At 39.6% G+C, this 25,609-nt stretch overlaps 1 protein-coding gene across 1 annotated transcript in view; it reads left to right on the plus strand.

Moving 5' to 3' along the window:
- The window catches only part of LOC103367379 (protein disulfide-isomerase A5-like), a gene marked incomplete at its 3' end in the record, with an annotated part of 33,423 nt that extends 8,918 nt beyond the window's left edge, over window positions 1-24,505 (plus strand). The window contains exons 2-8 of the mRNA XM_008295384.1: window positions 5,038-5,164; window positions 8,161-8,248; window positions 17,507-17,590; window positions 17,738-17,783; window positions 20,785-20,877; window positions 23,463-23,523; window positions 24,434-24,505. Of these exons, the coding sequence (XP_008293606.1) occupies window positions 5,038-5,164; window positions 8,161-8,248; window positions 17,507-17,590; window positions 17,738-17,783; window positions 20,785-20,877; window positions 23,463-23,523; window positions 24,434-24,505 (571 nt within the window). The remainder of the gene's footprint in view (window positions 1-5,037; window positions 5,165-8,160; window positions 8,249-17,506; window positions 17,591-17,737; window positions 17,784-20,784; window positions 20,878-23,462; window positions 23,524-24,433) is intronic.
- Window positions 24,506-25,609: the final 1,104 nt, after the last annotated feature.

Raw genomic sequence — 25,609 nt, forward strand, 5'->3', positions numbered from 1 at the left:
ACACAAAATTGTTATCTCTCGACTCTAAGTTATGAATTCTCTTGTCTCCATAAAAGAGAAAAAAAATCCAAGTGATGAAACTGCGTGTGAGCTGTTTTAGTGAGATAGCTAGACAAGTGTTTTGATTAAGACTTCTGTTATCGGATAAAAATGGAGTCGTGCTCTCTACTTTTATCATCACTGGCTCACATTTATCATTTGCAGTTTATTGCATGAGGCTAGCAACCCCAGAAAGGAGGGCAACATCAACATTTAACATGGCCATGAAAATACATCGGAGCATCATTGCAACTATTTTTTATTATCATTTAACTTTTTTGGAACTTTCACCCTTCCTATCATTGGAATGCTCTCTGAATCACAATGCTCTGCTGCACTCAGGTTTTCTGTTTTAGCTGTCTGTGCATGTACGTCATTGTAATGAATCTCCAGCTTAGATTATCAGCAGTGCAGCGATACTGCCTCCGAATGGGCCTTTCACTTAGGATGCTTTGTGAGAGAAAATGTCTGCAGAGTCTAGTTATTTCTATTATTGTACATCTGTCACGGGGAGATGACACACACTTCAGTTGGTGGAAGACACATTTTATCACAGCCATCAGCAGTGTTGGCTTGACGATGGCATCGGTGTCGATCTCTGCCGCCTCAACTGCAGGAGAAGGTACCTGTCAGTATATTTTATGCGAGTGGAAGTGTTTCGACAGGTGTCTGTTTTCACATTCACATAACAAAGCAGTTATAAGGTGTGTTCGCACTTGGCAGGTTTGGTTCAGTTAAAGTAAACTTAGGTGCGATCACTCTATTAGTGAGGTTCATTTGAGCAGGTGTGAATGCTGCCGTCTGAACCTTGGTGTGCGCCAACCCAAGCTTCCAAACAAACTCTAGTGCGGTTTAAATAAAATATGAACACACTACAAAGATAGAGGTCTAAACAAACAAACAAAAAAAAAACAAGACTGAATACTCTTCTCATCATAGGAGCTATGTTACCCGGCATATCTTCGTTTGTGCATGCTATGGAACAATACTTGCTGCTGTTTTGATTCCTTAATACATTTTACAAATTCTTTGTGAGTTCTCAGCTGGTAAAAATATCCACCATACTCTGTTAAAACAAAATCAGTTACAAAAAAAAGGGTGAGAGTCTGGCAGCATGGGTGCCAGAAAAAATAGATTAACAATGGTGGAATACTGTAAGGTTCACAAACTGTTAAAGCTGCACAATAACAGCAAATGTTTGTACAAACAGCATTTCTTAGCTGATTTGAATACAGTCGAACAGTGTAATTTTACAGTCACACGTTGTAAAAGAATAAATTACTGTTTGTAAAAACTGAGTTTTTTTCTGATTTGGTCGTTTTTCACAGTTTTTGACCTTTTTTATTTGTTTTTAGAAGTGAATATGTAAATTAATGCTTTTTGGTGATTTTATTAGTTATGTTGTTCAACAAAATCCATAAAATAACAGTAAGTAGTTTTCAAAAACTTAAGTTTAAAAACTGTTAGAAAACATTTGCTTTTGTATAGTTTGTATCCACAAATCCAATGAATGCATGTAGCTCAGTGTACACCATTGTTCTCAGGGTTCTGTACGCTCTGTAGCAAAATTTGTCATAAAAGCTGTTCAGCCAGTCTGTCACCTTATGCATATACCTTTTGTTTAAAATATGTTTTACCTTGTTAATATGTCTCTATGGTGTTTTTTTGTTAGCAGGAAGACACACCAATATGCAGTCAACACCCTGGCTGAGCACTTCCACCTTGAAACTGCAGTGTACTGATGACTGTCTCATAAAAATTGATTAATTCTTTTGGGGTTTCATATGTAACAAACTTCAGCAATCAATCTTGTCAGCTTGCAAGGTGGGGATTTCTGGATCATTACCGCCTCTTCAGAACTAGTTTCCAATTCGAACATGTATGACTGAACTACTCCAATGTATAACTGTTCATTTTGTCGCACAGAATAGTTTTACAGTCTGTGAGGAGAGTGTTGGGTGAGCTGGTGTGCTCCAGCTGCAGTGAGCGGGGAGGGGTCCGTACACAGAGAGAGAGACGAGAACTTAAAACGAGTTTTAAAGGAAGCAACTGGGTGGAGTTCCATCTTAGTCATTTCAAAGCAGGAAGGGAAATATGATTTTGAAACACAGAGTTCTTAGTGGTTAAGTCATTGACTAGAGAGGGAATTTAGAAATGCCAGTGTGAATTCCAAGCGAACCAGATACGAAAGGTAACATTTCTGCTTTTGACTGGACAAAGAACTGAACTACAAGTATGAATGTAGACTAAGAGACTGTTTATCTCTTCACGGCCATCATTTGTGCAAAAGCAGCACATGCAAGCAGATCTTTGTCAATGTTGAACTATATAATGGCCTCAAATATCTGAACTTGCTTCCACTAACATTTTCTAACCACTTGGTTCCCCACAAAACCTACATTAGCAAAGCTCCATCAGAAATCTGTCACTGCAATATTTTAAAGATTGAAGGGGTGTGTGTGAAGTTAGTAACTTAACAGAAGTGGCAGCGACATGCATGTTGGACTTTCAGAAGTTAGAATGGAGTGTAAAGGTGAGCCAGAGTCCTGCCAGAAATGTGTCAAAACATCCATAAAACCTTTTCAAACCACCCCCATCGCTGCAAAGCTCCACTAGTTGAAGCATACAGTATTCACTGAATTATAGGAGAAATAAGTATTCCCTGGAACCTACTGAACCCTCTCCAGCTGTATAATCCACTGACAAGTGGATTATACAGCTGGAGTGGTTTGAAACTCTTTTTTTTTTTTTTTTTGCAGTGACTCTGGATCATCATTTGTTTCCTTTCTCGCTCAAATGTGAATTAGAAAGCTGTACACTTTTCAGAGCCACTTTTCCAGCCTGCAGGGGGTCAGTAATTGTTTCAAGAAAAAACTCAGACAAAGTGACATTAAATGGTGTATGTAGTCCAAAATAAGGAAATGCCTACAGTGTTATTGAATGTAATTGCACCATCTTTTATTTAAGGTATTGCACAAATACACCATAGTTTGGTTTAGGTTGTGACTCATGTTTCAGCTCCATTGTGCATCTTATTAATTTTCATCATTTTACTGGAAAGAAAGACAGTCGCAGTGACTGTTTCATTATTCAGGGAGCAAGTGAGTGTTTAAGTAAGAATCTTGTTCAGTTTGCATAATTTTAATCCTTCTGGGCGTCCATCAAGCATCACATTTCCCGTCTCGTTTGGACAAGTAAGACAGCCTGCCATCTCTCCTCACGTCGCCCTAATTTTTGCCTCCGCCTCCTCGCTCTCATAACCACTGAATGGCCACCTTGGCAGACAAGTGTCACCTAGCCTGCCTCTAATTAGCCCACCCTTCGCCATGTGTTTCCCACGGGCCCCAGACAAATACCGACACAGCTTGTGTTTATCTCGTCAACATAATCAGACTCGTGCACAGGTGTCAAAATAACAACACCCAGACTCAACACCAATAATACCTAGTAAGAATGACAAGATGCCTCCCGTATAGATGTACGTAACTGTGCTATTTCTAAGGTCTTTGACTTGTCTGTGTCAATTTTAAAATTTACTGGTGTGCAAAGTGCGACTTCTCTCGATCCGGATCGGTCTCACCTCAGAACAACATCAAGTTGGGAATTAAAATTAGAAAATGAGTCTGACAGGTGCTTGTTTTCATTCCAGGTGATATCACTCATCAGGCTGGATCCGCTGAGCGAGCAGACAATGTTTGGTGTCTAATTTAGTTCTCTGTAGGCAGAAATGAAGAGCTTTTTAATGAATGGTGATGGCACAGAGAGGATTAGGATTCATGGAAATAACTTTATATGGCTGGAGTGTAATCAGTCTTGTTTTTTTTCCCCCCTTTTGTCGTCTTTGATTAAAGTGCAAGCCTCTCAGTATGGGCTTTGTTTGCCATATTAGGAGTTTCACACTATTCGCTCAACTACCAGTGTTTGCAAAGTCGAAGGGGATGTTCGGACTAATGATGCAGATGGTGCTGTCTTTTAAAATACTTTAGGTACAGGCTGATATTAGAAGTTTCATACTGTCTTTTGTTGTACCTTGAAGAAATCAGCAATTGTATAAGTGCAGTGCTAAAGCTTGCATCTACAGTTTCAATTCAAAGAATGCACTCAGTCAATATTCAGGTAATCTGTCCAGGTTTTTATGTTTCTAGTACTACTAGCAAGTAGAACTCTAATCACCCTGTGGGTTCCGTAAATGCACGTAAATAACAATCCGGCCATGCATAATGGCATAATGACATAATGTTGGTTTAAATCTTGAACTGTGTGATCAAAATATAACTAAAGAGATTACATTTGATGCCAGCTTCTTACATTTTACCCTTTTCTTGACTTAGCAGTGTGCAAACTACACTATGGCATTTGGGGAAGCTCACTTTTTTGTGGTTACAAGCAGCAGATACAACACATGTAAAGCTCTTACTTTAGCTTTTTTTTTTTTTTTTTTTTTTAATATCGTCATTCCTATAAATAAGGACATGAATATTTAAGCCCTTTATTGCTTTCAGCACCACAGAGGGTTTGGCTCGTTCTGTCAAGAAAGTTAACTTTTTTTTCTAATCTTTGAGTTAAAACGAGTGAAGTCGAAGACATTGCACTGCCACGCTTTGATGGTGAAGAGCAGCATGCATGCCGGTATCTTTATTATAAAGTGAATCAGTGATGAATCATCCTCATGCCTGAATCATGCATCAATAATAGCCTAAATTTATGCATGGTCCATGATAGGGTGAAGATACTTGTGGGGGGGGGAAGCATATCCGAAAAAGCATACTGTCAATATTTTAGACAGTGTTTCACAAATCACGTTTTCAGGGGAACTTGTGTCTTATTAAGAGGATCAAACTCCCCCTGGCTCCTCTACAGTTCACATCCTGATGCTCAGTGCTGTGGATTCATACCGTATCAAAAAAAAGTAATGAGGCTTGATAACCAGCCTTGTTGCTGTACCATTACACGATGCCTGATTTAGTAAAACTTGCGTCTGTGTGTGTGTTTCACCAGTTGTGGCTGCTGTCGGTTCTGGAGGCGGTGAAGGTGTCTCCTCTCATAGAGAAAGTCAGCGACCACAAAGACTTCAAGAAGCTGCTCAGGACGAGAACCAATGTTCTGGTGCTCTACACCAAAACAGGTCAGTGAAGACACAGATGACGATGTAGATTTTAACACAACATACACTCGGTTGAAGGGTGTGATATTTAAAACAAAATGAACATTTGTTTAGCTGTTGAGTGGAATTTGTTATCAGAGATGTGATGTTCTGCTACTACAGCATTAATTTCTGAATGAGCATTCATTGTTTGTCACAGCAGGAGGCGGGGACAGCAGTCTAGCCAGACAATCACAGTAATGCTTCAGAGATAATGCTGGTATTATCTCAATAACTCTCAAACAGCTTGTCATTTTAGAGGTCGTCGTGGAGTGCTGCAAACCCACATAACATTGGTGTTATTTGCAATCTCACAGATTTTTTTTATTGGTTTACAAAATGTTAGCCAACATGACAGCCAACTAGAAAAATACCACCTTTTTTTAAGGTTATGATTTGGTAGCAAAGGTGCTGCTGTCATGCTGTACTTGTACAAGTGCATAATTACAGATCATTCTAATTATTTCAATATAGTCAGAAATCAGGAATTCACATTTTTGAAGTGGCTCAGTTAGCAGCAGTCGCCACTAAAAGACGGCACAATCATAGCTTTTAAAGTCAAGCTTCAGCTCAACATTCACTCTGTAATAGATTTTTAAAATGTGGTGGAGAATTACAACATGAGATGACATCAAAAGCATGATTTCACACACAGAGGACGGCAAGAATTTGTAAAACCTTTGACAGGACAGTTTAAAATCTGGGTCAGACCTGCTGCCAAATGTACAGGGTATGGCTTTTAAATAATTAAAAAATGGCAAAACTGGGCTCACGTTAGTCGAACCACAGTGTGCATGCCTCAGCCACCTAATATACATTGATCAATGGGCAAACATAAGTAAGCCAGGAAAGTTTCAATCTGCTCCAATTAAATAAAATGGAATTAGTCTCATTACTTAACACTTACTCGTTATCCTAAATTGCAGCTTTTGCGTTTTCCTAATTACATTGTTTCAAATGTGGATTTGAAATCGATTTATTGCTCGGCGCTAATTGCAGCTAAGTTGTTTTTTAAGGCTGTGATCTTTTAACCATCTCCGCCCAAATAATGCGTTCATCCTAATGAAGAGATGTAAAGATTACAGATGTGGGATGCCATTTAAATGCCATTTCTCACAATTGTATGTGAGTAAGTATAGTACATGCACAATTATACAGTTGCAAAATTATAGGCACATTCACATGGCTAATGTAAGCGTGCACATGTGCTTATGAGATGCATGTAAAGTGATTGTTGCTGGAAATTGTATAGCTTTTACTAATTGAAACCTTTTCTCGCCCTCTGTAATAATAAAGTGCCATTATGCAGTGGCCAAATCTAATACAGTCCATTACAAAACGTTCTACTGCAAATGTATTTAGAATTCATGTTTTGTGCAGCTTTAGCCTGCAGCATGCTTTCAAGGCATGGTCACAGTGGTCTATCTGAGTAATGAACTTGGAAATACTTATCTTATAGAATTAGAGAGTAGCTGTTAAATGGAGACTAAAACAGTCAAACATTGTTATACACTCCAAATTGTGTTTCCTTCCAACTATTTTAAAACCCCTAATGCATCCCAGTAGATCTTAATTCTGCTTTCATTTGCATGTATCAGTGAAGGAGAGGAATATACTCCGTAGCTTTATAGAAACAACTGCTTTATATCACCAATTTATCCATTCAGAAAACTCTTACAAGAGGTTATAAGCAGCACAGGACTATCAGAGCCACACAACCACATATTTGTTCCATGATTCGTGACCCATATCACAATACCTCGCTGGATATTGAGCCGTGGCTTCGATTGATCACTGGCTGTAGCTTCACACACATCTTTAAAGACACCAAAGGTTGCCCTCATGCAGGTTTTCTGCCACGCCGGTTTAATGCCCTCCTCTCCAACCAATTATCCCACTCCTTCTATAGCCGCCTCACATTCATTCTCCCTCTCAAGCAAACACAGTCGCGCTCCTGTTTCGCACTCATCACCAGCCTCTGAAACTCTGCAGTCAGTCACAGCCCTATTGAGTTTTCTTCTGGTTAGTGTCAATCAGCTCCAAAACAATGAACAACCAGTCAGTGTCTGCTCACCTCCTGCTCCATACAAGGCAATAAACTGATACTGAACTGCCAGATGTTTATGTTGCTAGCCCTGTGTGAGGCAGGACCCTGGGGAGTCGTGGCAGTGCCCCTACATCTAAATATAGACTTGGCCTGGAGCATCGAGAGGAATTGTTCTCTTTATGCAGTGAATAAAACACATTTAGTTTCGGGGGGGAAATATAAAAATGATGTATGGTGTTACACAAGTACTGGAATATTACACATTGTTTACTTTACTCAAAGGAATCTGCTCCGTTCGCCATATCTGATGAAAGTCAGTAATGTTACAGTGTGTGTTGTTGTAGCCGGTACAGTTTGTATCACACTAGTTTCTCTTTCCTAACACAGAAAGCCAACCTTACAGCTCGTCTCTGACACAGGGGATTGTGAAAGTCTGGAGTGGTCATGTACTTGTGATATCGTCCTTGACTGAGTTCGCACATGATGTTTTCATAATAGCTTGGAATATGGTAGTTACCAGCATGCAGCAGGTGAAAACTGTAGCTCCCTTAAGCGTACCTGCTGCGCTTCCCCGTTTTCCGAAGAGTTGGTCTTCTTCAGCAGTGGCAGAGTCTTTGTGTCACCGTATAATCCCCCCATCTCCTGCTTAGTCACACCATTGTAAGATGTTGAAAGCTGATGTAACTTAAGCACCCCCTCCGAAGCCATCCTCTGAGAGGCATTAGAAAACGCTCTTCCATCACCCCTCCGACCCAAACTCAGTGATCTCTTTCTTCGTCACCTGGTGCTTCAGCAAGACACTGAGCTCCACTGTAACTCAATTCCAACTCACTGTCTTTGGTATGACAGTGTTCTCTGTGTCTGGGTTGTCCTGAGCGATCGGGGGCGGTTTTGGTAACAAGGCTGACCGGGCTTTATTCTCTGTCTGCAGCTACATCAGGGGACTCCCACCTGAAACTGCTGTCTGATGTCGCCCAGACAGTAAAGGGCCAAGGGACTATTGCCTGGGTCAACTGTGGGTAAGTAATAGGATGATTTAACAAAACATATTCCGAGACTTCTTCTCTCTCCATCACTCCAAGACTCCCTGCCGTTTTCGACATTATGGCCTCTTTTGTCCAAGGAATTCTCTGACAGCAGTTATAAAGGCAGAGCAATTTACTCCTCCCAAGAATGTCTCTGCTGCCATCCATCTGCACAATTTATAGCTTTTCCACTGGGGTGTAAATGGACTTGTACCACTGGTTCTATTGTACGGGCACAATCTGACAGGAGGCCACTCACTTAGTAGAGCTATTGAAGCTCTGGGTCTAATGTGTTACGTCTCTTTATGCCATTTTCTGTTCTTCCTTTAAAGGGTTTTTATTTTAAAGTTTTTTTCCCCCAAAATGGGTAAATGAATGATAATAAAAAAACTGCTTCTCTGGGGAAGAAGTTAAAGGGTGAAGCATCCTATTTTTGAATTTCAGTATTTTTAGAGTTCATCTTTTTACCTAAAAGTATTTCCTTCCAAGGAGCCACTTTTGTCTGTCATGGTTTGCAAAGCCTTTTCTCCTTATCTGACTTGGCTCAAACTGTCACGTACACCAGTGTGTGCTGAGCCATTGTGAGAGTAAATGGTTAAAATAAGTCGTCAATTCCTTCATATAACATTACAGACACAGTTTCTCATGTTCAGCCATCTGCAACCATCTGAACCCCAAGCTGTTTCTGGATATTTTTTCGTTCCTGTCACATTTTTACTCACTGTGGGCCTGCAGTGTAGCGTCTTGCACCTCTATGGAAACAGAACAACTATGGTTAGAAGTAGAGAGAACTCAAAAATGTGTATTGTGCAGTATAACACAATTGTAATGTATAAATAATATATAATATATACATTGTAAAAAGAAAAAACAAGTTTTTTTTTTTTTCTTGGATCATTAATTTAAGAAAAATCAGGAAAACCTGGTATCAATATGTACCACATTTTTCCAAATGTTCACAGGTTTTACCAGTATTTTAGAAAATAAATTGTATCTCTGTGTACTTTAGCTAACTAACTGCATGCATTTTAATTTATTTCCACACTTGTCTTCTGTCTGCTTTAGTTTGGTTGAAAAGTCACAGAATTTTTTGTCGTGACTTTCAGCGGCAGATGAGTCACAAATGGCGTCATGGTTCTGCTGAGGAGCGATTAATAGAATCTTGTTAGTGCAAACAGTTTGTCACTGGTGAATTCTTTCATGAAGCATGTAGATTAAAGTGATTTTGAAGTGTCATGATTTTGAGCTTAGATTTGCTCAAGTTTTCCAGTCGTTTAGCTCTTGACAGGTGAATGGTTTATTGACCGTTAGAAAGTTGACAATCCAACGATTCTTTCTGTTTTTACAGTTCCTGGCTCTGACAACAGCAATGCCTTTCAAACGTGCCAGGGATTTGGGGGTTTACACGGGTTAATTGTCAAACATTAGACCCTTACCAGAATTCAGAAGAAGCAGAAGCAGCAATACAGATCTGATCAGAACTTTAATGCTAGTTTAGGTTCGCTAGAATAGAAATTATGAGTAATATAAATGAAGAAAATGAAAGTTACTTTTTTTTTTAAAGCACAAATGCCAAACATTCTGTAGTTACAGCTTCTAAATGATAAAGTTTAGTTTCTTTTCTAAGTGTGAAGTGACAGTAATCATAATCAGCAATGCATTTACATTATATATAGCGTTCAACCACATTAAAACTTCTGACAGCTGACATGACTGGCATTGATTATCTCGTTACAGTGGCACATGTCAAGGGTTGGAATACATTAGACAGCAAGTGAACAGTCAGTTGTTGAAGTTGATGTTTTGAAAGCAGGAAAAATGGGCAAGTAGCACATTGGCAATGACAATAGGACATGTGCAACCACAGGACGCCTTCAGAGGTCTTGTGGAGTCCATGTCTCGACAGGTCAAAGCTGTTTTGGTGGCTCTTTGGATTCAGGAAGTATTCAGACCCTTAGTAAAAAAAATTTAAAACAAAGTTGTTTTCTTTAGATTCATTAGAATTCTGAAATCTTAGATTCATATAAGTAGTCAGAGCACTAACTCTGACTTTGTGTTTTGCAGAAGCCCATTTGGCAGCAATCATAGCTCTGGGCAGTTTATCTCATTCTTCCTGGCAAATCTGAAGCTCAAGCTTCATCAGATTGGATGAGAAGCATCTGTGAACTGCCATCTGTAGGTCTCTCCACAGATGTTCGAAGAGGTGTGAGTCTGGGCTTTGGCTGGGCTGCACAAAGACCGTCAGAGTATTGTCTGGAAGGCACTTCCATGTTTTCTTGGTTGTATGCGACCTGAGAGCTTTTTTGGCTGCATTTTTCACTCATTTCTGACTTGTCTCCGACTGAGACTGGAATGACAAAAAGATGAAGAAGAAGATGAGCAGTGTCTGGAACTGCTGGCAAACTGTATATTTGGGGTTTTGATCTGTTGACTGAACACTTGTTTGATCACAAAAAGACATCCATCTGTGTCTTAGCCATTCTCACTTGATCCTGTAGAGTTCTGGGGCGGGTTACATCCTCGACAGCCACCAGTCTATCGCACAGACAGATAGACAGGCAGCCATGCACACTCACACTCTTGCCTACGGCTAATTTAGAATTACCAATTAGCAATCCATGCGTGTCTTTGAACTGTGGTAGGAAGCTGGAGCACCCATGCAGGCACAGGAAGAAGAAGCAGAACCTTGTTGCTATAAGGCGACAGTGCTGACCACTGCCTACCATATCGCCATAATAGCCAACGTATATTCAGTAAAATGAAAACAATAATACCTAATTGCATCCTTAGTCATACAGAAAATATTTGTTTTCATTCTCCACACAAACTTTTCCCTGAAAAGCAGAACATCTGTCATATGACTTTCTGGGGCACATCTATTTCCAGCCCACACTGTGAAAGTATTAAATGCTAAATTCTAGATACCAACAAGGATTGTTTTCTCCAAGCACATCTTGCTTCTCTCCCCAGTGTTCTGACTTTGACTTGTTGTTCCTATTGCCCTTCTGGTGTTCGGTTCCACTCTTTTTTTTTCCTTTTTCCATACCTGTCAACCCATCAACTGCATGAACCGTTTCCTCAACAGACAGGAAAGAATGTATGATAAAACAGGAAACAATGAGGAAGGCAGTAACTCCCCTTTGACACCTAGTGCTCATTCCAGCATTCACAATCTCTCTCAAGCTTATCCGGGATCGAACACCGGCTGGGTAGAAAGGAAGAGAAACCAAATTCAAAACAGTTTGAAGGAATTGTCAGAGGTGTTTGGCGTCCATGTTTCTTCACAAAGACACTCCATGATGCATGTCCTTTTTTAGTGTTTACTTTTTGACTCGCTTACTGTTTTTTGTTCGTGAGACTATGGTATCATCCGTTTCTTCCTTCTCCAACAACTCTCAGCATTCTAGAGAGTGCGCTAATGTGAGGCAGAGATTTATACTGGGCCAGAATCCCGCCAGGGGAGCTAGAGCGAGCCGGGTTCATCACTACAGGACACACGGATCCAGTGCCAGGCTCTGTAGCGAAGCATTGTGCTATTTGGCATATTTCTCCACCGTCTCAAATGGACCGGCTCCAAATCGAAGCTCCAGCTGAGAGCTCATGGTGGACAGAGGGAGAGAGAGAGTAGAGTGAATATCACAGCGTGAGAACGGTCAGCTCTGCCAAGGAAGAGAGCCACCAGGGCCAGAATGACACACTTTGAACAGATGACAGGGACCTGAGTGTTGGCCAACTGGGATCCACCAGTGGGACGAATGATCTCATACAGGAAGGGAGAACAGGACTGGGCTGCCCCCCTTTCGTTCCTCTGGAAATATAAAAGAGACAGAACATAGTAACATATATATGGTTTTGTCTGGGGCAGCGGGAATAGCAGAGCACAGACAAGCACAGCACGGATTAGGATTTGTGTTTTAGGAGTAATAATTAAATGGCATGCAGGGCTTCATCCTCTTTGCATGATGGGTCCATCATTAATCCTTTACAAACTGGCTCTGTTGACTTGGGCCTCATGCAAAGTTTTGGCTCCAGCTTTTTTTTCTGTCTGTCTTCAGTCTTGACGGTGTAACTTACACAGCCACCTTATTCATCAGGTATTTTGAGTTGGATATGTTGAGCCAAATGTGCCGCAAATTATGTTTTATTTGGTGCATTAAAACTTATTTTCACATTTCCAGTGAAAATCTTTTTTTTTTTTTTTGTAACTGTTAAGCTGTCCATATGGTTGTTTGTATGCCAAAAGACATATCATGAACAAATAGGCAGTCATGGCTGAGGATTTCAGTTTCAAAGTGGAAATCCTCAGCCATGACTGAGGATTGCACTGCACTGCACTGCACTAACGACAGTCTCAAAAATAGAGATTCAGACTTCTGGGTTTTCATACTTTACAAACATAAGGATCTAAATCTGTCAACTTGCAGGTTGGAACTTTCTGTAACATTCTTCCTCAGATTTAGACCAGTTTCCGGTTTGAAGTTGTGTAGCTGAAGCCATACTGAAGAAGAAGCAACAGTGTAGAGTTGCTTCTGAGGGATTTTAAGCCAGGAAAGGATTATTGTCATGAGAGAAAGTTTCAAATCTGATATATATATATTTATATTTCAGCTTACCCATAATCAGAAACAATTTGATCTACTTGTTCAATATTGCAGATTCTGAATCAATGGCATGATGGGAAATAGCTCAACATTTCAGGCTTTTATCTTTAATAGTTCCTAATACACCATCATCCAAACATAGCCTCAAATTTCAATGTGTGAAAAAACATGCTGAAAGTGGGTCGATGTGTGATTAATAAAATAATGATCTAGGAAGGAATATATCAATCTAAAATTTCACAGATATGATTTTAAATATCCCTAGTTTATGATTCAAAGGTTTAATGCACATCAGGGATGGTCGATCCAAAGGCCCCTGATGATTCGAATTCTAAATTTCTTGGCTACATGTACTATGAGTTATATAAAACCTGTCTGATCCTCCGACTGCTTGTGTTTATTGCTCTGTCAAGCTGATTTTCCAACGGTTCACAGAAGTACCCTGTTGAGTGCAGTGTTATCATGACCGATAACAATAACCAGAACTACACAAAAAAAAACCTGAGCCCCGATAAGTAAAGCTGTCGTTCAACTCGTAGTTTGTATTCATGTGGTCAGCCGCAAAATCTACTTCAGTCACATCATCATCATGTTCGTTGGGTGTATCAAACAGCATGTGAACTTAATTGCTGACAAATGTGGTGCTGCATAAACCCAGAGCATACAAGTCTAGATAAAGCACGGACAATCTCACCACACCAACCACAGACTTCCTACTCACTGACGGCGCACTGATTGACGTTATCCCAATGATGAATACAAAACATTTGTGCTCATCCAGTGGACGAAATCTCTGATGAAGTGCTATTCATGGTCTTTGTTCTCTCTGAACCAAACATTAGCTAGTGAGTCATTCTTCTGTAACTTCTCAGGGCTTACGTTTTTCTCTTCTGTGATTGAAGAACACTGCTGTTGACAGACACTGTAGTTCAGAAACCTAATAGCATGCTCTCTTTTTTTTTTCTGAGTCACTATTACTTTGTATGTTGACCAAATGAGTAATAAGATGAAAGCCTTTGTTCATTGTTCCGTTGGCACATACCCAGGTGTGCGGCCTATTCACAGTCTTCCAAAAAGTGCTATATAACAATAGCTGATGGTATTTTATTCCTACAGCTCAGCAAAGCTCAGATTAGCTCAGTTTTAAACTCCCTAACAATGCACTGTCTATCAGAAGAGTTAGAACAGCTTCACTGAATGTTTATCTCCAGAGTTAAGTAAATGTCGAGAGTAAGGTACATATTTCTTTGTTGTTACTACACAAGTGCAATGTACTTAAGATTGCAGCAGTCTTTGAGTAGATGAGCATAAAAGTAAATCCAATGCCACAAAAAAACCCCTGTAAAATACAGAAGTTAAAGTTCATAAAGCACTTTTTGTGGTATGTCACACAGCTATCAGACTTTCATACAAGGTCAGCACATTGCAAATCAAAAGATAAAAGAAGTGCTTTCATAACACTATGTACAGCTGTGTGCACAAGTATACTCTGTCTCTTGCCATTGATGAAAACCCCATAAACTCATCTCTGTGTGTCAGTCACATATTAAGAAATGTTTTTATTTTTGTTTTTTTTTACCTTAAAATGGCTTAGATCAGGGCTGACTATGACCAACTTTAATTGATTGGTATCGGCAAGGAGCAAAGCCTGATTCTTTGGTATTTGTGACCACATGAAGAAACCTGCAAAATATGACTGATTCATATGCCACTGGAATATAAGAGCTCTGTCTTAGTGTATCCCAGCTGTTTTAAACACTCATGCTGGCCAGAGGTTATTACACCTTGGGGAGAACTTTGTCTTGATGCCCCCCCCTTACTAGTTATTTTACTACGATGTCCCCTTGTCAACAATGAAGTGCCCGCTTCCTCTGGTCTCCACACTACTGAAAAGTAAAAGGCTCCAACTGGTGGCGCAACCAGCTACTACAGCTCATATACAATACTCAAAATGCGTATTACCTTTGAACATGGTATTTGGTTTCGGCAGATACTAAATATTAGATGACTTGGAACGTATCTGGAGATAAAGAAAACCTCTGATGGGGTGTCCGTAGACACAATGAATCTTTTTAGTGGCCAAACTGTAGCCCACGTGAGTGTAGGGTTGTGTCAAGACAACATGGCAAGCTTTCATTTTACATTGTTGTTTCTTTAGTTTTTAAACCCAGTACTATGAAACTTTAAGTTTTTGACCAGTTTGTGTAATAAGTTGAGATAGACTTAAGATATCCTTTTTAAAGTTACTAAGAACCGTCAGCTGGTACTGGCAAATAAAAGCCTACGATTATGACTCTGAAATGGAAGTAGTTTATTTAAAAAAAAAAATATGGACACATAATGACCCAATTCTTTGTAAAAGCACATCGCCATGGCTCATAAGCACCACTTCCATCTTGTTGTTTTCATGCCTGGCATAGCCACTTTCATTGATTATAATGAAAGCGTAGCATTGTATCATCCACTCCACAGTTGTACTCATATGTAAAGCTTGCAGTGTAGCCACAGAGTAACCCTACACAGTTGCTTCTTCTAGAATTACGCTCCTGTCTCACCACTTATCCCAGCTTCAATCACTGCAGCCTGAGCACACCAGCTTACCGACGACGCTGCTTAAACACTGTAAAACCACTTACACTACACAATGTACCCAATAATATTGTGTTCAAACTGGACACCAAGACAATAATATGAAAAAGGCCCATCCTGTAAGTTGACAGAATTGGTTCCTTAAGTTTGTTACCAATGAAACCCTGGAAACATGAATCCATGTTTTTGAGACTGTCAGAAGATTTCCACAGATGGGGCTCTTTAAATTAACATATGGCATGACATGAAAAATCCAAGCCGAGCTGTGATTAGTTTAAATATAAATGTTTGTTTTGCATGTATGGTGTTAGGTTTGTATTGTAAGAACTACATTTGCTATGATTTAATACACATCATTTTTGAGACAGCCTCTGCATTGTTGCCTCAATATTGTATGTAAAGTTGTGAATATGCAAAGTTGTCAATCTTCCAAAGTAGCTTTACTTTGCATAAACTGTTTAGTAAAAGTTGCAATACATCCCACAACAATAATATTTTGGGTAGATTTTAATCCACTTGATTGAGGGTCTCTTTTCCACTTTTTCCAGCTTTGGGATTTCTTTGACATGATAGATAGATTGTGGGATCCCCTGTGCAAAGCTTTTTGGACACATTATTGCCTTTCAGCATTTGTCACTTGTGGCAATTTTTCAAAAAGTTGGAAGCAGCAGACTGGTTTTGAATCAGGTGACTGCTCGTCATCTCCAAATACGTGTCGAGGTCACATCTGCTCCTGGTGTGCCCTGACTGGTGCCATCTGCCATCATGAGTCAGCCGAACGTGGGATTAAGCACACAATCATCACCTGAAATACTGCTGGGCAACACATACACAGACACACACAGATTTGTCTTCTTCCTATAATGAAAAACTACACCGAACATAGACTGGATTCAACTTGCTGTGGGTCTGGAAGACATTATTGAATTCCACCTCTTTAAATTGGCTTACACCGGACCTTCTCTCTAGCAAATACTTTCATCCATCTCTCTCTAAATGAATGCACATTTTCTTTGCTTTTTATAACAAGACTAGGAAGAGCACTTCATCCTTGCTGATAGAGCTCCATTGTAGAAAGTGTGAAACGTGTAGGTGGCTAGATGTATATTTATTTCCTTTCCAACTACAGTCTTTTTTCAATTACAGAAGTAAGCCTCACACAAAAAAAAAATCTGTTTGCTGACACACTGTACAGTATGCACATTTTGTCCACGAACTGCATGTGTTTGTGTATGCATAATAAATGGAGCAATCAACATCACTTATACAACACTATACATGTGGTTAGATTGATCTGAAGGTAATGTAGTCATGTTTTCATGCAGCATCTTCTCTCCACCTTTTCCTAATTTCTCTTCAGTGAAGTTGAAATTACAAAAACATGCTAGCAAAGCATATTCTTAAAGAGAAATAAATACATAATGCAAGCAATGAATGTATCAAAAATGGCAGCAGTACAATGAATTTAATGAGCAGGTCTTGCACTGAGAGAAAATGTATGTATTGGTGTGTATAAAGAAGACATAAAAGTAAGGCCTTATATGAAACATGCTCAGATAAGATGAGCTTTGCAGTTTCATTTATTATTGTTTTTTTACTTTGAGTTTTACAAAGGAGAGCTTATAATTTTACAATTTTGGGGAAAATTCCAAATGTTTCTATGGTGACCCATTACAATTGAGAATTTGTGATAAACTGAATCTGTTTGATTAGGATTTGTCTGTGTATACAGTCCACAATTTTAATTAAATATGGTTCTAGATGAACATGTCTTTGAAGTGATCTGAAATAGTCAAGTTTTAGTTTTATAGTATGTTCATTTTTTTCAAAGGGCAAAGTACTTTGTTTCTTAGATTTTGACAAGTTTATTCATTGTTACCATTTTTGTGTAAGCGTCTGTGGTTGAGGGAATGAATGACAAACAAGTGTTTGTTAGTGTGGACCATTGTGTCGTTGAGTATGCAATTTTTAGGTTTTCAAATTCAAAGTGATATATGAATTTACTGCAGACTATTCCCAAATCTGACTGTTCCGTTTTTGCATTTTAATCTCTGTCTTTCAGTGATTCCGAGGGCCGTAAGCTCTGCAAGAAAGTAAAGGTGGACCCGAGCTCCAAACGTGGAGGAGCAGAGCTGCTGCATTACAAGTGAGTAACCAGAAACTCAGCGGGCTGTCAGACATTTTTCCACACCTCAGTGCTTTTTGGAAAGTAATACTGTACTGCAGCTTAAGAAGTACGTTATTCACCGTTTACTCCCAGTGTTGTGAGCATTGTGCCTGGTGTGTCTTGCAGAGATGGGACGTTTCACACCGAGTACAACAGGCCTGCTACCTTCAAGGTGAGCACTCATCTGAATTCCTGCACTGTGCAGCGCAGTTGTCTGCTGCTTAGTATGTACCAATGACTCCTCACATTCATAGTGTTAATTATTTTACCAGTCATTAACAAATATTATTATCTCCTGTGAAGCACAGTGTCTCTGTGTTCATTTAATTTATTCTTTTGCTGAGATAAGAGCTGCTTCTCTCTGTTTATTAAGATTATGAAGAAAATGTATAAACATGATTTCACTGACTAACACATTAACATTTTAGTCATATCTTGTTTCTACATGAAAAAAAGTCAGATACAGTGTTATGTCCTCTTTGATTCTCCATTTCATACCAATCATTTAAAGAGAGAGGTTAAAGTAACCTAACAGGTTTTCTATATGAATAATTAAAGTTAGAAACTACTAAGGTTGCAGTGTACAGCGTATCTAATACCAGTGTGAAAACAATGGCACAATGAGAAAATGTGAATCATTTGGAGTGATAAACCTGCAGAGAGTCATTAGGTGAACCTGCAGCTCCCCTCAGCTTCTTACTGAGTTTCAGCTCATTGTTCATCTGTCCGGCGTGCAACTTTACTCTTCGGGTTCACTCTCACTGCACTCATACTGTTGTTTTTGGTCACAGCAGGCAGCTGTTTCCAAAAGAAAAAGTTATAAAAACCCACTAGACAATGCCAGCAGACAGGCACAGTTAGAGACTTGTTTGTGAACCGAGTCAGAACCAGATATTTCCCCCAGGATTTAGTGTAGAGACTTAAAAACCAAGTGAAATAAATGGGAATTTATCAGGGAGCCATAAATGCGATTTGAAAAGTTTGCCACATCAGCTTAAAGTCCCTCTCCGGTTGTTGATTTAACTCCTAAAAACTCATCTCTGTGTGCCCAAGTTACATATTCAGAAGTTTTTTATCCCTGAAAATATTCCCATCATACTTTAAAATGGCTTAGGTGTTATTTGCATGTTCAAACCTGAAATAAATGCAGAAGAATAATGATACAGAAAGATCGATGTATCAAGGTGAGAGAACTGGTTTGTTATGTATAAAACCACAGAAATGTGAATCTGTGTTTTGAGACTGTCATCAGTACACTGCATTTTTAAGATAGAAAAGGTCAGACACGGCATTGATTGCTTACATCACTCATGATGTGTCTTTTTAGCATATAAAAAAAAAACATATAGACATGTTAACAAGGTTAAAAAAAAAAAAAACACGAAAAAAAGAACCTTAACTGTTACTTAAGGAGGATGTCAGTCATGTCAGTTGAAAATAAGATCGTTATATTAGCTACATATTTGGAATAATGAAAAACTGTGGTTAGCCACATCTGACGAGTTTTAGGTTTGATGTGTTTGACAGCCTCTAATTATGTTGTTGACAGGAGAGCGCGTCAACTACTGTTGGCATCCTAGACTGAGGCTGCATCTACACTAATACGTTTTCATTTTAAAACGAAAGCAACCCCTGATGAACATTTTAACACCATATTACTAACATCACACATCACCTGACTGCTGATGGTCACAGGCCATGAGGTTGGTAGCTTAGTTGTACAAAATACTATGAATGAACAACAGCAATAGCAAAAAGTCAGACCAGGAGTTTTCTTAACTGCACAGAAGCTGCTTGCATACAGAATAATGTAAATCAAGCCTATAATTTGTTGTCCACGTTGAATTAACCAGTGGCACTTACTGCTGATGTCTTTCCCAAAAAATGGTTAAATGATAGGAGCATGACAAATCAGTGAACAACACATAGAGACAGAAACATAGGTGTATGTCTGCGTCATGGTTTCTAGAAGTCTCCATGTCTGCCGTCTAGACCAAAACCCAGAGTTTGTAAACTTAAACAGGGTAAGCAACGTTCCATTTTAGAGGGTCTAAAACTCTGGAGTCGTGTGGACACTAAGCAAAACCTCAAAGTTCAAATCTTTAAAATGAAAATATATTAATGTGGATTGAGCCTGATTGAACAAGTGTTTAACCTCCAGACCTGATGTCAGTGGCACAGCTCCATCCGTCACTTTGGGATTCACATTAAAGAATCAGTCCTTTTCTTACATTTTTCACAGTTTACTGAGCTACAGTTTGTGGCTCAGGTGTGAGCTCAGGGTTATCCACTAACTCCAAGGTTGACTGATTGTAATTTGGATATAAAAAATGCACTCTAATGAAGATTCTCTTAAGTATGGAGAATCGACCACTTCTGTGGTGTTTTTTTGTTTTTCCTCCAAGTTGCAATAGAAACTCAGCAACAATGCCCTGAGCAGCAAGTTCTTGGTTTGATTCCCAGCTGTGGACCATTTGCTTCATGTCATCCCCCTTATCTTATTCCCCACAGTTCCTCTCTCTTTCTGCTATCTCTGTGACATAAAGGTTTAAGAATTGCCCAAAAAATGGTCTTGTGAAAAGAGAGAGAGGAACTTGTCATAAGGAATTTTGGTAGCCATCACTCTTGTGTATTTCCCTGCCATGATTTTATTATTCTGTTTACCAGCGTTTGTCTTTCCCTGACAGATGGAAAAGCAGTCGCAACAATAAAACACCAAAAGTCTCAGTTTAAACCATTACAAAGTAGTAACATCAAGGTCATTAAATATTCCACCCATGTCCACACATCATTGTTATAGCGCTGCGGAATGAAATATTTCCTGCTGTTGCCTCCACAGACATATGGTTCATTATATTTATAGGAAACTTTACCAAGCCCATTACCAGACACTTAAAAGTACTGAAATAGCTTTGACACATTTTGGATGCATGAACATGCTAATCTATACGAGCTTCCATCTGGCACTGCCTACATCACTGCCTGAACTAAATTTAGGAGCGACTTCAGCAATGCTCACGTAAATCATCACCAGTCATGCTGTTGTTCACGGGATGATTCTGTGCCAGTGACAAGTTGTTGCATGATTTAAGTGTTGCCTTTGTTTAGACAAACTGTCACCGATGCATCATACTGACTTCTTTTTTTTCTGTTTTTTTCTGTCCTCCATTCAGTCTATGGTAGCATTTTTGAAAGACCCATCAGGGCCCCCACTGTGGGAGGAGAACCCCGAGGCAAAAGATGTCATCCACATAGAGACAGAAAAAGTAAGTAGTTAAACAATGTTCTAGCTCTGGATGAATTATAAAGAAGCTTCTGCTGCACTACTAATTGAAGCCAGAAGATTAATGTTGACATACGGTTGCTGTGATTACAAGACCGCGACAATCCGAGGGTACATCTCTGCTCTCGTTTCCTGTTGAGGATTTGATTAGCTTCTGAAGCTGACACAGCAGCGTGTCCATCTCTGCAACACAAAGCCTGACACATAAAAGCAAAAAATATCAGGGATTTGTCATCAAAGAGCTGCTCAGCGTATTTCGTTAGACCTAAAAACACAGCCCTGTTCTGCAGCCTGGAGACATTTCAGCCAAGTCAGATATCGCCACCCCAACACGTTGACCTGCAGCCTAACCACCTCCGGCACTCGTAGATGCAGTACATACAGCATTATGAATGCCCTTTAATTTAACGAACAGCAGATCTGACGGTTTTCGCCAGCTCGCCCATTCTTGCCTGGGGGCTTGGTGAAGGTGTCAACAAAAGATTGTGCTGAATGTGCTGTTTTTGGAAGTAGCTGAGCTCATGAGGGTGATGATAAGGAAGAGAAACTGTGTGGGAGCTGATCTACCTGCTGTCCACGGAAGAAAGTCCTTCTAAGAAATGGCTGAAAAAGCAGGGGTGGCGTTTTGTTATTTAAAAACCTCTGTATGCTAAACAAATGGACCTTGGAGCAAGCTGTATATGGAGATCATATCACACTAGGGATGTCACGATTGCAGACATTTTGTAGTGGTACCAATACCTCTAAATTTCTTCAGTTTGTGATACTAATACATTTTGTACCGGAGTGCCCAGCTGCCTGATAAATAGAGTTAAAGATTGCAAATAATGAATAGCCTAGGTGTAATAATTGTGGTTAAAAAATCACAAACATTACATAACCAGTGGAATGTAGCCTCAAAGTATTTAAAACTAACAACACTGTGTTATAAAACGCATTCATCCAACCTTCTTGTAAGAACTTCAATGTGAATTTTTGTCATATTTTCTGTGCCTCTTTAGCTGTAGTTGGCTGGGTGTGTGTTGGTCTACTTTGTCTTTATTTCTCGACATCCTCCTCATGCTGATGTTGTGAAAAGGCCATTAGAAAAACCACAGAGACACTCACACTGCTCTGTGTTAACACCCTAAAAGGTAATGCTGATAGCCTACTAAAAGGCACGTTTCCACTGGAAGCCCACGGTGGTACAGACGTTTACAGGAACTGCCTCCTAATCTGCCCTTTTAGTCTTTCTATTTCAGTAGCAGTTCAGAATCCGGCAGCTTTGACCAAGACGTTAACCCAGAGTGTGTCAAAACAGCGAAAAAAACGTAATAGCAAGACATAAGTCGAGGTTCTGTGCGCATGTAGGAAATAGAACAGTGAACGCTTTTTTATGTTAGCATATATGGTTAATTTTACGTTGTTGAAGGTGATGTTTGAGAGGAGAAGACACGATGAAGATGTCAGGAGGTCAGAAATAATTATACTAGTTGTCTTCTGTACAGCAGTTTGTCAGAGTCAATCAGAAGTCCTTATTCCACACCAGGAGCTTTCTTCTCCTCTAAGTGGGCATTTTGTCACACAAAGGTTCAGGCTTCATTAAAACCGCCTACAAGTTACTGGAGTAGAAAACAGCCAAATGTTCTAAGCAGCATCCGGCTAACATTTATAAGCTACGTTAGGCTATAAAGATACTGTATGCCTTTGTCAACACTGTTTGTGGAGCATTGCTACCACAGACACGGTTCACAAACAGTAACATTGTAGGATGTAAACAATGTAATGAACTGGTTTTCATATAAAGTAACAACTGAAACTGTGTGTGAAATCTGTGTACCGATCCAGATCTTAGGAACGTTTCGATAAGTTTGAGGTGTTTCCTCTGTTCGTTCTAAATATGACACCATTGGTATTCTGGCTTTGGGCTTCTATAATTAGTCTATGATCACCACCTAAACACTAAAAAACTTTATACTTTTTAGGTGTTTTTCCATTAAAGTTGCAGTGGACCTGTTGCTCCACCTGGAATTGCCAATACCTACCAAAGAAGTCACAACAGCTGCTTTTCAAATCACATACTTTATTTTTTTTCAAGTGCATTATGCAGCTGCCCTTATAAAGTCCTATTTTATTCATGCAGTATGCATAAAATTGTTTTATACTCATTATTTATCAAATAAATGCACCTTAAGCTTTGACCGTTGCAGTCTGCAGTGCAAAATGAGCTGTCATCTGTCAGTGTGCTGTTGGCGACTCCAGTTATGTATACTCACGCAAAACATTGCAACGTAGAGGACTGTGGGTCAGAATGGCCAGGAAAACATACTGGCTTGCATACTACAAAATCTGACCAGATGCAGTCGGACATTTTGCATACTGTATACTCGTATGCAACTGGAGCGCAACCAATGTCCAGACAGCTGTGGAAACATAAAAAAGTATGGTCACAGTTTCAGAATTTTTTTTTGACTTGGTATAAAGTATTTGTACTCGTGACATCCCATGTTTCATCAATGTATGTACATATGTTCATATAAATAATAAACCTCCTTAACCTGCTCTTTGTCTCCTCTCTGACTCTTGAAGGACTTCAGGAAGCTGCTGAAGAAAGAGGAGAGGCCGGTCCTCATGATGTTCTACGCTCCCTGTGAGTCTTCTCCATTTTGCAGTGTTAGTCGCTCACAGCTACTGAGACAAGTGGCGTTCGTTTTGGTAGACTGCTTGACCATATTGCAGTCAGTACACAGTATTCCCGGAAAAACTGTCAGCGGCTATAATTATCCTGAAAATATTAAATTAACTTGCTTCACAGTGTGCCTTATTTGAAGAGAGAGAATACAGTATGTGGTGTCGATCAATAAAATAGAGCTTACAAGCTAACCCTGTACAGTTATAATCAATAATACAATATGATTTTCGACATTCATCTCACCTGGTAAACATGACACATAATCACAGATAAGGCTAGAACTGAGGAGTTCTTTCTTCTTACTGATAAACCACTCAATTATTTTTAGTAATTATTATTTCTAAAATAACTGGAAAATTGCTCCTCAGTTTTTCCCACATCTCCGTATGGCATCTTCAAATTGATTATTTTGTTTAAGCAACAGTCTGAACACTGGAATGTTTAGTTTCCAATTGTGTAAAACAGAATAAAGCAGCAGATTGTCACAAAAGCTAATTGTCTAACAAAACTGTTGAGAATTAATTTCTCTTGACTGGCTGAGTGATAAACCTGTTGATCATTTTACCAGCTTGAGAGCAAAACGATGTTTAGTCAACGAGTAGCTTTTTATTGTCTGCTATTGTTGCTCAATAGTAAATACTTTACAAGGGTTTTTCCATGTGTTGTGCTCAATTATTATGGTCAGTGGTTTTCAGTAAGTCATATCTTTTACAGCAAATAGCGTGCTTCAAGCTGCTATCTACACAACAATAACACTTCTCCTCTAAGATGATGGGAAACAGTTGTATTGATTATTGTATACTTGTCAGACTTCCCATTGAGTTCCCTGTAATAACCTCTGGGGTTCTGTTTTGTATTTTGGTTGCAGGGTGTGGCGTTTGCAAGAGAATGCAGCCCATTTTTCAGCAAGCTGCCACGGAGACAAAGGGAAAATATGTAAGTCTGCTGAACCGACCCCCTGCACGCTTTCTTATTGCATTAACTGCCTCTGATCCGCCGCAGTTCGTCTCTCATGTTTGCAGATGAAATGAGATGCGTCAGCGGTGAATGTCTGGATAGTTAGCTTGGCAACCCACTAAAGTACAGACAGCCAGTTTAAATGAAAGATTCCCTTGGTTGTTTTTCCAGCAAAAACATCTCGCAAGTACAGCACCTCGTCAACTTTTGCACCGTAGATTTTGATTTAGTACAATAATAACCCAGATGGCCTTTAAAGCTCTGATCCTCTCGCTGCTGGACTTAATTTATATTTTACCTGTGTTTGGGTTCGCATCGACCCACCAGAGCAATTACAATAGTTCATTCAGAAGCCTAGCAGTCTGGCTTAGCTGTATGTTTTAATGATTTTATTACTTTACAGTATTGCACAGTTATATAGTCATACGCAGTATTAAACAAGTTAATTATATGGGTTTTATCTGGTACCTTCAGCCACAACTAAGTGCTAAAGTCCTTCCAGCTGAAGTTTACAACATCCACCCAGTGTAAATGTCAGTTTAACCTTCCCAGTCTTTGTGTTCACTTCCTAACTTTCCTTTTCCTCCTATTTTCCTGGGGGGCTGAGTGGTGTCTGGGCCTGCTTTTAATTGCACTGGAGAGGTTCACCCACAAAAGCTACCAGAGGCCCGTATTATTAGCTGGGGAAACAAATGCTTTGTGCTCATAAAGGCTTCTCCTCAAACACCAGAGGGAGAAATAAGGAAATGAATGAAAAGATAATTAGTTAAATTTGTTTCAATGTCAAGCGAGTAGTGAGTGTTTAAGCCTTTCAACTGGAAACTGCGGCATGCATTACAAGCTTTCTGTGTTTGTGTGTATGTGTGTGTGAGAGGCTGAGATAGATGCTTGGGAGTGTGCCTGCTATTCCAAGAGGCTAATAGTGCAGCTTAGAAGTGAATACTGAATTGGTGGTCAGCCAAGTTGTATAACACGTGTCTCGCCTCAGTGTCATGGACGCAGGAAGGCGTAAAGTTCAGGCGTGTTGCATCTTGTCAGGCTGAAATAGCTGGAAACAAATCCCCACATTAATCTGTGAGGTTTTTTT

The sequence above is a fragment of the Stegastes partitus genome, unplaced genomic scaffold (assembly GCF_000690725.1).
Source record: "Stegastes partitus isolate 25-593 unplaced genomic scaffold, Stegastes_partitus-1.0.2 Scaffold1042, whole genome shotgun sequence".
Lineage (NCBI taxonomy): Eukaryota > Metazoa > Chordata > Actinopteri > Pomacentridae > Stegastes > Stegastes partitus.